The sequence below is a fragment of the Globicephala melas genome, chromosome 14 (assembly GCF_963455315.2).
Source record: "Globicephala melas chromosome 14, mGloMel1.2, whole genome shotgun sequence".
Classification (NCBI taxonomy): Eukaryota; Metazoa; Chordata; class Mammalia; order Artiodactyla; family Delphinidae; genus Globicephala; species Globicephala melas.
The window spans coordinates 79372129-79384354 of NC_083327.1; the positions used below are offsets into that span (position 1 = coordinate 79372129).

Consider the following 12226-nt stretch of genomic DNA (forward strand, 5'->3'; position numbering starts at 1 on the left):
ACACAGCAGGTGCCAATTCTCAGAGGCAGGGGAACACCCATTATTGGTGTCTAAGATGCACGTTATAGCATTGCTGAAATCAGGGCATTGCTAACGATTTAATTACATGGTTTAATTGGCACCATTTTTTCCTTCTCAGTGGTACATAAAATAGTGGCTCATCTTATTGTGTCTTAGATTCCGTAAGCTGTAAAGCTCAAGTGCTGGTCTGGACTATAGGAAATTTTCTAAAATATGTTCAGCATGCCACTGTGCAGAGCTGTAAATTATGTGATACTAGGAAAGGCAGGAAAGAAGAGGAGAGAGAAAATTTTAAAAGACTTGGTCCCCTTCCTAAGATCTTATGACCTAATTTGTGAAACAGGGCTAAGAGAAATCTAAAAACACTTCTCAAGCAACATATGAGCAGGTGAGAGCTGAAGTGGACACCTGTGAATCTGAGGGTACATAAACACTGTTGTCTGGAACCTCAGCATCCCAGGAAGGCTTCCTGGAAGAAGTGAGCTTTGCATCTAAAAGGAAAGAAAAAGTGGGCCAAAGGCTACTCTGCCTCATTTAATGGGCACACTGTTCTCAGAAGGAAATAATGTCTCCATTTTACAAGTGTTTGGATAGCGTATGAGCATCATATCCGGGATATCCACCACATAATTGAATTTGTGGCAAGGGGGCAGGAGGCTCAGGAATGACTTGAATCTCTGCTGTTGTTCACATTTCCTTTATTTCCCAAATCACTCCCTGAGAGGGTATCCACAGAGAATGGAATGTCTGGTGGTTCCTGGTCATTCTTTTTTTTTGGGGGGGCACCCCAAAGGGAAAACAGGTTTATTGCAGCTGTGGTCAGGCAATCAGTGGTTGAACTAGGCCACACGTTCCAGCTCATCCTTCTTGATAGTGTAGGAGTTGGAGGAGCCCTTGGCGGCACTGATGAGCTCGTCTGCCAGGCACTCGGCAATGGTCTTGATGTTCCGGAAGGTGGCCTCACGGGCACCTGTGCACAGCAGCCAGATGGCCTGATTCACACGGCGCGGCGGGGACACGTCCACGGCCTGCCGCCTCACTGTTCCAGCTCGCCCAATGCGGGTCGAGTCCTCCCGGGGGCCACTGTTGATGATGGCGTTCACCAGGACCTGCAGGGGGTTCTCGCCTGTGAGCAGATGGATGATCTCAAAGGCGTGCTCGATGATGCGCACAGTCATGAGCTTCTTGCCATTGTTGCGGCCATGCGTCATCATGGAGTTGGTGAGGCGCTCCACGATGGGACACTGTGCCTTGTGGAAGCACTTGGCCGTGTAGCGCCCTGCACTGTGGGGCAGGTATTTGGCATACTTCTCCTTCACTGCGATGTAATCCTACAGGGAAATGCCATGGATCTGCACATCATCGGTGCTCCACTTCCCAAAGAGCTTGATGTCGGGGGTCTCTGCTACTGCAGGTGCCGCTGTCTCCCACTCCGTCATCCTGAAGGCGCAGCCGAGCCGTCTCGGCCGCTCGGCGTGGACCACGCGCGCCCTGGCACAGATGGGAAGTGTTCCTGGTCATTCTTGAGTGTTCTGCAAGGGCGCCACCACCCTGCTTGCCAACCGGGGGCTCTGCTCCTTCTGGAACTTGCCCGAGAGACAAATGGCTTACCCCACAGCCTTCTCCATGTGAGCAGAATGGGTGTGAGAGGAACCAACTGGGTGTGGGGCCTGATGGGAACATCCTGACGGAGGTCTCAGGGCCATCCATACACATCCCTTACAGGAGAAGGAAACAAGGCCCCCCAAACCCACCCAAAGGGCGATTCCAGGGAATCCCTCTCCTTCCTTCTCTCTCCCCTCCCCTGCAGACCATTCCCGACATCCTGGCTAAAACCCAGTGCCAAGAGGGGCCCTGCATAGCTGCCAGGTCCACGTACTCCAGTGGAGGATGCAGGGATATGTGCTGCTGTCCACATGTCTGAGTACAAACTGGCTTGTTGTAGTATCTACCCTTAAGTCAAGGACTGTACACACTCACCAGAGTGGGAGGAGGGGTTGCAAGATGGAGGGAAAGGGCGCGGACAGGGAGAGGGAAGGGCCCCGCCCTGGCGCACCCACACCCATCAGCGTCTCACAGTTGGCCCTGCGCGTTACTCCCGAGCGTTAGGCTCCTCCGCACCCATCCTGTAAGCCGGTGGGGCAGGTGCCGGTCACCATCCGACAAAGGAGAAAAGCGGGCTCAGAGAAGTCAAGCTCACACGGTAAGTGGCAGGTCTAGAGATCAGGGTCTCAGTTCTCTCCGAGAAAACACACCTTTGATCCTCCCAAATTCTACCTGGGCGGGGGACAGTGGACCGCAGTACCCTCCGTACAGAAAGCTAGTAGAAGGCAACACTTACGGAACACTTTCCACTCGCCAGGCACTCACCAAGCCCTTTACACGAATTAACTCCATCCTCACCGCAACTTTACGAAGTAGGTACAGTTACTAATCCCGCTTCACCCGTAGGGCTACTGAAGCCCAGAGAAGCAGGGACTCGTCCAGGGTCGCAGAAGTTGACGAGAGAGGGAGGCGTGAGCGGGACTGGGAGGACCAGGGAGGACAGCGGAGGGCCCGGTGGTTTCCAGCCTCGCGGCGCCGGCCAGGCCCCGGCTGCCCATATAAGGCCGCGGGCGTCCTGTAACGTTTCAGGCGCATTAGGGCGCCCGGCAGACTGCAGCCTCCTCCGCGCCGAGGAATGTGTGGAATCCTCCTTCCTGACTGCCGCCCACCGCAGGGGGACTTCCCCTCCGCACCCGGGCCCCGGATTAGCCCCCGAGCGAGCCCGGAGGCTTCCCACCACTGCCTGGCCGCTGGGGGGAGCGCGGCGCCTCGGCGGAGCCGGCCGGGAGGCGGGGAGGCGACCGCGCGCCCTCACCTGCCCGGGGCGGCGCGCGCGGGCGCAGAGGAGGCGGCGGGGCGGAGGCCGGGGAGGAGCCGGGGAGGAGCCTGCGCCGGGCGGTGGCGTGGGCGCGAAGTGAAACTCCTGGAAGTTGCGGGAGCGCGGGGAGCCGCGGCGGCGGGCCGCGCGCCCATGGCTTTAAGCAAAGGGCTGCGGCTGCTCGGGCGGCTGGAGGCCTCGGGGGACAGCAGCATCCTTCTGGAGGCGCGCGGCCGCGGGGACTGCTTGCTCTTCGAGGCCGGCACGGTGGCCACGCTCGGTGAGTGCGGCAGGCGGCGCCGCCCGGGGCTCCGGGCCGGCGACTCCGCAACGGCGCCGGGGCTCGGGCTGCGCCCTGGTCCCCTGTCCCGGGGAGGATGCCGGGAGGGAAGGTCGCCTGGTCGCCGACCAGTCCCGGGCGGCGCGGAGGTGGCGGAGGCGTGGGCGTCGCACGCGCAGGGTGGCGGGTGGCCAGTTTGAATGAAGTGACGCCGGGGACGCCAGAAGACACGTGTGGCTGCTCCCGGGTGCACAGGCGGCCCACAGGGGTCTGCGGTCTGCGCGCCTGCCGGCGGGGTCCGTTCTTGGAGAGCCGCCTCTGGTCCCTTCTGCCCCGCGCTCCCCTGGGACCCGTTACAGATTCAAGATCATCCAGGAGGGGTGACTTAGGAGGCGGTCCGACCAAGTGCCTGGCGCTGTTTTTCTTTGGCACCTGTTGATGAAACCAGTGAATGCCCGTTCCCTTGTGATGGCCTCCTTCACTCCCGGGGAGCGGGGGGGGGGGGGGGGGGGGATGGGGACGAAAGCACCGTAACATAGACTCCGGAGAAAGCGCTGATGGCACTTTTGCCTCATGTAAATACTTGGCTGAGAAGCATCAGTACTGCAAAGTATAGAACTTGGAGGCAAAAAAAAAAAAAACCAAAACCCAGTGCTGGGTGTATTTGACATTAGGCGGTTGCCAAGTCAATGTATTTCACCTGTGAGCTCCAGGAAGTCTTGACACTAACATTGTGTCAAGGGCTTTAGAGACCATCTCATTTAATTTTCACAATTCTACAAAAGGACTAGTATTATCCCCATACTACAGAGGAGTAAACTGAGGCCTGAAGAGGCTAAGAAACGTGCTTGCCCAAGGTGACAAACAGCTCTACCTGACTTCCAGTGACTATTTCTGTATTGTTGTACAGTGTGCGGCTTCTTGGAATCACCTTGTTTTGTGGCTAACATTCATGATGAAGGCCAGGTAACAAAGGGAGCGAAACCAGGTAGAATTGTTAGAACTTCAACCTGAACAGTAGAGAGTAGGCTTACAACTGGTGTCCATCATTTCCCCTGTTTGTAGCTAAACAAAGCTCAGAGGAGGTTCACCAGTCCTTTAGGTAGATGACCTGTGCAGTCACGCCCACCACATTTTATAATTGAATCATCTTTTTTTTCAGATCGTATGCATCAATTCTTCAATTAGATTCTTCGGTATACATCTTGGAAGGACCATCTCTTCTCTTTCTGCTTCCCTAATCATTTCATTAGCATTATAGTTATCTGGCTTGTTTTCAGTCACTTGGTTACTAAAACACATCTCCAGTATTGTCAGCACCATAAGTGTGCAGTAATCATGGATTAAATTATTAACAGATTATTCCAGTTTGTGCTCTGTCCCGAAAAGTCCAAGTTTGGTCATTTGCTAAGGTCTTGAAAGAAAACCACAAAAATCTCCATTCCATTTTAGATGTCTACTTCATACCACATGTATCAGAGCTGAGAGATTAAATTGCATGGTACAAAACTACTGCTTCATCAAAGAGATTAAAATATTATTCAGTGGGATGACAGCAACTTTAAGCAAGGTTCCTATATATTTGAGTTCCTTTCAAGCCACTGGGATAAAAAGACTTTATTTTTTCAAAAGTGAAGATTTTAAAATGATTAATGAAAGGAATGCAATGCATATTTTCTGTTGGAAATTAGGTTTGGGCTGAAATCATGTACATTATGTTGGTGATTACAATAGTCTGGATTCTAGAACAGAGGGCGTAATGACAGGAATGGGCCTCAGCTCACGTGCAGTCCACATTTGTCACTTAACCTAGCATTCAATTTTCAGTAGACTTTGGGCTGAATACTTAACTTGTGAAGTCTTCTTAAATTAAGTGAAACTATTTTTATTTTTATTTATTTATTTTTTAAAACATCTTTATTGGAGTATAATTGCTCTACAATGGTGTGTTAGTTTCTGCTTTGTAACAAAGTGAATCAGCTGTACATATATCCCCATATCTCCTCCCTCTTCCGTCTCCCCCCCACCCTCCCTATCCCACCTCTCTAGGTGGTCACAAAGCACCAAGCTAATGTCCCTGTGCTATGCGGCTGCTTCCCACTAGCTATCTATTTTACTTTTGGTAATGTATATATGTACATGCCACTCTCTCACTTTGTCCCAGCTTACCCTTCCCCCTCCCCGTGTCCCCAAGTCCGTTCTCTATGTCTGCGTCTTTATTCCTGTCCTGCCCCTAGGTTCTTCAGAACCTTTTTTTGGTTTTTGTTTTTTTAGATTCCATATATATGTGTTAGCATACGGTATTTGTTTTTCTCTTTCTGACTTACTACACTCTGTATGACAGACTCTAGGTCCATCCACCTCACTGCAAATAACTTAATTTCATTTCTTTTTATGGCTGAGTAATATTCCATGTATATATGTGCCACATCTTCTTTATCCATTCATCTGTCGATGGACACTTAGGTTGCTTCCATGTCCTGGCTATTGTAAATAGAGCTGCAGTGAACACTGTGGTACATGACTCTTTAAATTATGGTTTTCTCAGGGTATATGCCCAGTAGTGGGATTGCTGGGTCGTAGGGTAGTTCTATTTTTAGTTTTTTGAGGAAACTCCATACTGTTCTCCATAGTGGCTGTGTCAGTTTACATTCCCACCAGCAGTGCAAGAGGGCTCCCTTGTCTCCACACCCTCTCCAGAATTTATTGTTTGTAGATTTTTTGATGATGGCTATTCTGACTGGTGTGAGGTGATAACTCATTGTAGTTTCGATTTGCATTTCTCTAATGATTAGTGATGTTGAGCATCCTTTCATGTGTTTGTTGGCCATCTGTATATCTTCTTTGGAGAAATGTCTATTTAGGTCTTCTGCCCATTTTTGGATTGGGTTGTTTCTTTGTTTTTTTGATATTGAGCTGCATGAGCTGCTTGTAAATTTTGGAGATTAGTCCTTTGTCAGTTGCTTCATTTGCAAATATTTTCTCCCATTCTGAGGGTTGTCTTTTTGTCTTGTTTATGGTTTCCTTTGCTGTGCAAAAGCTTTTAAGTTTCATTAGGTCCCATTTGTTTATTTTTGTTTTTATTTCCATTTCTCTAGGAGGTGGGTCAAAAAGGATCTTGCTGTGATTTATGCCATAGAGTGTTCTGCCTGTGTTTTCCTCTAAGAGTTTTATAGTGTCTGGCCTTACATTTAGGTCTTTAATCCATTTTGAGTTCATTTTTGTGTGTGGTGTTAGGGAGTGTTCTAATTTCATTCTTTTACATGTAGCTGTCCAGTTTTCCTAGCACCACTTATTGAAGAGGCTGTCTTTTCTCCATTGTATATTCTTTCTTCCTTTATCAAAAATAAGGTGACCATATGTACATGGGTTTATCGCTGGGCTTTCTATCTTGTTCCGTTGATCTATATTTCTGTTTTTGTGCCAGTACCGTACTGTCTTGATTACTGTAGCTTTGTAGTGTAGTCTGAAGTCTAGGAGCCTGATTCCTCCAGCTCTGTTTTTCTTTCTCCAGATTGCTTGGACTATTCAGGGTCTTTTGTGTTTCCATACAAATTGTGAAATTTTTTGTTCTGGTTCTATGAAAAATGCCATTGATAGTTTGATAGGGATTACACTGAATCTGTAGATTGCTTTGGGCAGTATAGTCATTTTCACAATGTTGATTCTTCCAATCCAAGAACATGGTATATCTCTCCATCTGTTCGTATCATCTTTAATTTCTTTCATCAGTGTCTTATAGTTTTCTGCATACAGGTCTTTTGTCTCCTTAGGTAGGTTTATTCCTAGGTATTTTATTTTTTTTTGTTGCAATGGTAAATGGGAGTGTTTCCTTAATTTCTCTTGCAGATTTTTCATCATTAGTATATAGGAATGCAAGAGATTTCTGTGCATTAATTTGTATCCTGCTACTTTACCAAATTCATTGATTAGCTCTAGTAGTTTTCTGGTAGCATCTTTAGGATTCTCTATGTATAGTATCATGTCATCTGCAAACAGTGACAGCTTTACTTCTTCTTTTCCAATTTGGATTCCTTTTATTTCTTTTTCTTCTCTGATTGCTGTGGCTAAAACTTCCAAAACTATGTTGAATAATAGTGGTGAGAGTGGACAACCTTGTCTTGTTCCTGATCTTAGAAGAAATGGTTTCAGTTTTTCACCATTGTGAATGATGTTTGCTGTGGATTTGTCATATATGGTCTTTATTATGTTGAGGTAAGTTCCCTCTGTGCCTACTTTCTGCAGGGTTTTTATCATAAATGGGTGTTGAATTTTGTCAAAAGCTTTCTCTGCATCTACTGAGATGATCATATGGTTTTTCTCCTTCAGTTTGTGAATATGGTTTATCACATTGATTGATTTGCATATATTGAAGAATTCTTGCATTCCTGGAATAAACCCCACTTGATCGTGGTGTATGATCCTTTTAATGTGCTGTTGGATTCTGTTTGCTAGTATTTTGTTGAGGAGTTTTGCATGTATGTTCATCAGTGATATTGGCCTGTAGTTTTCTTTCTTTGTGACATCTATGTCTGGTTTTGGTATCAGGGTGATGGTGGCCTCAAAGAATGAGTTTGGGAGTGTTCCTCCCTGTGCTATATTTTGGAAGAGTTTGAGAAGGATAGGTGTTAGCTCTTCTCTAAATGTTTGATAGAATTCGCCTGTGAAGCCATCTGGTCCTGGGAGTTTGTTTGCTGGAAGATTTTTAATCACAGTCTCAATTTCAGTGCTTGTGATTGTTCTGTTTATATTTTCTACTTCTTCCTGGTTCAATCTCAGAAGGTTGTGCTTTTCTAAGAATTTGTCCATTTCTTCCAGGTTTTCCATTTTATTGGCATGTAGTTGCTTATAGTAATCTCTCATGATCCTTTTTATTTCTGCAATGTCAGTTGTTACTTCTCCTTTTTCATTTCTAATTCTATTGATTTAAGTCTTCTCCCTTTTTTTCTTGATGAGTCTGGCTAATGGTTTATCAATTTTGTTTATTTTCTCAAAGAACCAGCTTTTAGTTTTATTGATCTTTGCTATCGTTTCCTTCATTTCTTTTTCATTTATTTCTGCTCTGATCATTATGATTTCTTTCCTTCCGCTAACTTTGGGGTTTTTTTGTTCTTTTTTCTCTAATTGCTTTAGGTATAAGGTTAGGTTGTTTATTTGAGATTTTTTTGTTTCTTGAGGTAGGATTGTATGGCTATAAGCTTCCCTCTTAGAACTGCTTTTGCTGCATCCCATAGGTTTTGGGTCATTGTGTTTTCATTGTCATTTGTTTCTAGGTATTTTTTGACTTCCTCTTGATTTCTTCAGTGATCTCTTGGTTATTTAGTAGTGTGTTGTTTAGCCTCCATGTGTTTGTAGTTTTTACAGATTTTTTCCTGTAATTGATATCTAGTCTCACAGCGTAGTGGTCGGAAAAGGTACTTGATATGATTTCAGTTTTCTTAAATTTACCAAGGCTTGATTTGTGACCTAAGACATGATCTATCCTGGAGAATGTTCCATGAGCACTTGAGAAGAAAGTGTATTCTGTTGTTTTTGGATGGAATGTCCTATGAATATCAATTAAGTCCATCTTGTTTAATGTATCATTAGAACTTGTGTTTCCTTATTTATTTTCATTTTGAATGATCTGTACATTGGTGAAAGTGGGAAGTTAAACTCCCCTGCTATTATTGTGTCACTGTCGATTTCCACTTTTATGGCTGTTAGCATTTGCCTTATGTATTGAGGTGCTCCTATGTTGGATGCATAAATATTTACAATTGTTATATCTTCTTCTTTGATTGATCCCTTGATCATTATGTAGTGTCCTTCTCTGTCTCTTGTAATAGTCTTTATTTTAAAGTCTATTTTGTGTGATATGAGAATTGCTACTCCAGCATTCTTTTGATTTCCATTTGCATGGAATATCTTTTTCCATCCCCTCACTTTCAGTCTGTATGTGTTCCTAGGTCTGAAGTGGGTCTCTTGTAAACAGCATATATACAGGTCTTGTTTTTGTATCCGTTCAACCAGTCTATGTCTTTTGGTTGGAACATTTAATCCATTTACATTTAAGGTAGTTATCGATATGTATGTTCCTATTATCATTTTCTTAATTGTTTTCGGTTTGTTATTGCAGGTCTTTTCCTTCTCTTGTGTTTCCTGCCTAGAGAATTTCCTTTAGCATTTGTTGTAAAGCTGGTTTGGTGGTGCTGAACTCTCTTAGCTTTTGCTTGTCTGTAAAGGTTTTAATTTCTCCATCGAATCTGACTGAGATCCTTGCTGGGTAGAGTAATCTTGATTGTAGGTTTTTCCCTTTCATCACTTTAAATATATTCCGCCACTCCCTTCTAGCTTGTAGAGTTTCTGCTGAAAGATCAGCTCTTAACCTTATGGGCATGCCCTTGTATGTTATTTATTTTTTGTTTTTCCCTTGCTTCTTTTAATATTTTTTCTTTGTATTTAATTTTTGATAGTTTTATTAACATGTGTCTTGGCGTGTTTCTCCTTGGTTTTATTCTGTATGGGACTCTCTGTGCTTCCTGGACTTGATTGACTATTTCCTTTCCCATATTAGGGAAGTTTTCAACTATAATCTCTTCAAATATTTTGTCAGTCCCTTTCTTTTTCTCTTCTTCTGGGACCCCTATAATTCGAATGTTGGTGTGTTTAATGTTGTCCCAGAAGTCTCTGAGACTGTCCTCAATTCTTTTCATTCTTTTTCTTTATTCTGCTCTGTGGTAGTTATTTCCACTATTTTATCTTCCAGGTCATTTATCCGTTCTTCTGCCTCAGTTATTCTGCTATTGATTCCTTGTAGAGAATTTTTAATTCCATTTTTTGTGTTGTTCATTATTGTTTGTTTGGTCTTTAGTTCTTCTAGGTCCTTGTTAAATGTTTCTTGTATTTTCTCCATTCTGTTTCCAAGAATTTGGATCATCTTTACTATCATTACTCTGAATTCTTTTTCAGGTAGACTGCCTATTTCTCTTCATTTGTTTGGTCTGGTGGGTTTTTACCTTGCTCCTTCATCTGCTGTGTGTTTCTGTGTCTTCTCATTTTGCTTAACTTACTGTGTTTGGGGTCTCCTTTTTGCAGGCTGCAGGTTCGTAGTTCCCGTTGTTTTTGGTGTCTGCCCCCAGTGGCTAAGGTTGGTTCAGTGGGTTGTGTAGGCTTCCTGGTTTAGGGGACTGGTGCCAGCGTTCTGGTGGATGACGCTGGATCTTGTCTTACTGGTGGGCAGGACCACATCTGGTGGTGTGTCTTGGGGTGTCTGTGGACTTATTATGATTTTAGGCAGCCTCTCTGCTAATGGGTGGGGTTGTGTTCCTGTCTTGCTAATTGTCTGGCATAGGGTGTCCAACGCTGTAGCTTGCTGGTCGTTGAGTGGAGCTGAGTCTTAGTATTGAGATGGAGATCTCTGGAGAGCTTTCACCATTTGATATTATGTGGAGCCGGGGAGGTCTCTGGTGGACCAGTGTCCTGAACTTAGCTCTCCTGCCTCAGAGGCACAGGCCTGACACCTAGCTGGAGCACCAAGACCTTGTCAGCCACATAGCTCAGAAGAAAAGGGAGAAAACAAAAAAGAAAATAAATAAACAAAGTTATTAAAATGAAACATTAAAAAAATTATTAAAAATAAAAAAATTTTAAAGTAATTAAAAGAAAAAGAAAGAAGAGCAATCAAACCAAAAAACAAATCCACCAATGGTAACAAGCGATAAAAACTATACGAAAAAAACCCCACAAAAAACAGACAGACAGAACTCTAGGACAAGTGGTAAAAGCAAGGCTATACCGACAAAATCACATAAAGAAGCATACACATACACACACACAAAAAGAGAAAAAGGAAAAAAGAATTATATATATATGTTAAAAAAAAAAGGAAGAGAGCAACCAAATCAATAAACAAATCTACCATTGTTAATAAATTCTAAATACTAAACTATGATAAACACAACACCAGAAACAAATTAGATGGAGAAAGCAAACCCTAAGTCTACAGTTGCTCCCAAAGTCCACCACCTCAATTTGGGATGATTCATTGTCTATTCAGGTATTCCACAGATGCAGGTACATCAAGTTGATTGTGGAGCTTTAATCCGCTGCTCCTGAGGCTGCTGGGAGAGATTTCCCTTTCGCTTCTTTGTTTGCAGAGCTCCTGGGGTTCAGCTTTGGATTTGGACCCGCCTCTGTGTGTAGGTCACCTGAGGGCATCTGTTCTTGGCTCAGACAGGGCGGAGTTAAAGGAGCAGCTGATTAGGGGGCTCTGGCTCACTCAGGCCGGTGGGGAGGGAGGGGTACAGATGCGGGGTGAGCCTGCACGTCGCACTAGCCTGAGGCGCGCCATGCGTTCTCCCAGGGAAGTTGTCCCTGGATCCCGGGACCCTGGCGTTGGCGGGCTGCACAGGCTCCCGGGAGGGGAGGTGTGGAGAGTGACCTGTGCTCGCACACAGGATTTTTGGTGGTGGCAGCAGCAGCCTTAGCGTCTCATGCCCGTCTCTGGAGCTCGTTTAGGCAGTACTCTGAATCCCCTGTCCTCGTGCACTCCGAAACAATGGTCTCTTCAAGTGAAACTATTTTTAAAAGGCAGCTGTAGCATTTGGTGATGTTGCTGGTCCAGAGAAGGATTGTGGGAGCCTTCTGTTACTAGAAAGCTGTTGTCTCAGACTTTTAGAGTATTCTAAACACATCACAGTTGGATAGACCGGCTCTGAACTTGAAATTCCCATCTGTGTTCTAAAGGTCTAGCTTTTTGCTTTCCTTTTCTGGATAAGGTTAAGAGTGCTTTCATTTTTTTCCCCCAAGAAGGTTGCGGTCTCTACTTTTGCGAGGGGCAGTACACCTCTGGCAGCTGGCAAAGCTGGCAGTGGAACCCTGGCCATTCCATGAGGTTCAAGGTTGGGGGCAGCTTACTTTTCACATCAGCTGTGGTTTCCTGTGATGGGTCTCCCCAGTGAGGAATGAGAGGTCAAGCGGACTTAAGTCGAGGGTTTATTCCCACTGTCGAGGGCAGTGGTTTCTCCCTGGCCCCCGAGTGGTCCTAAATTCTGCAGCTGTGCGGCAGGTGCACGTTGCTG

At 45.3% G+C, this 12226-nt stretch overlaps 1 protein-coding gene and 1 pseudogene across 5 annotated transcripts in view; one reads left to right on the plus strand and one right to left on the minus strand.

Annotated features, from left to right (window-relative positions):
- Nucleotides 1–806: 806 nt before the first annotated feature.
- LOC115851296 (small ribosomal subunit protein uS7-like) lies at nucleotides 807–2782 on the minus strand (annotated as a pseudogene).
- A 180-nt stretch (nucleotides 2783–2962) lies between these two features.
- Nucleotides 2963–12226, plus strand: part of SYNJ2 (synaptojanin 2) — a 100046-nt gene continuing 90782 nt past the window's right edge. For 3 of the 5 annotated variants that reach the window (XM_060283875.1, XM_060283877.1, XM_060283878.1), the window contains exon 1: nucleotides 2964–3164. In XM_060283875.1, the coding sequence (XP_060139858.1) occupies nucleotides 3038–3164 (127 nt within the window). In that variant the 5' untranslated portion in view covers nucleotides 2964–3037. Of the gene's footprint in view, nucleotides 3165–12226 lie in introns of all 5 variants that reach the window. The other 2 variants (XM_030853052.2, XM_060283876.1) reach the window with 1 other exon arrangement.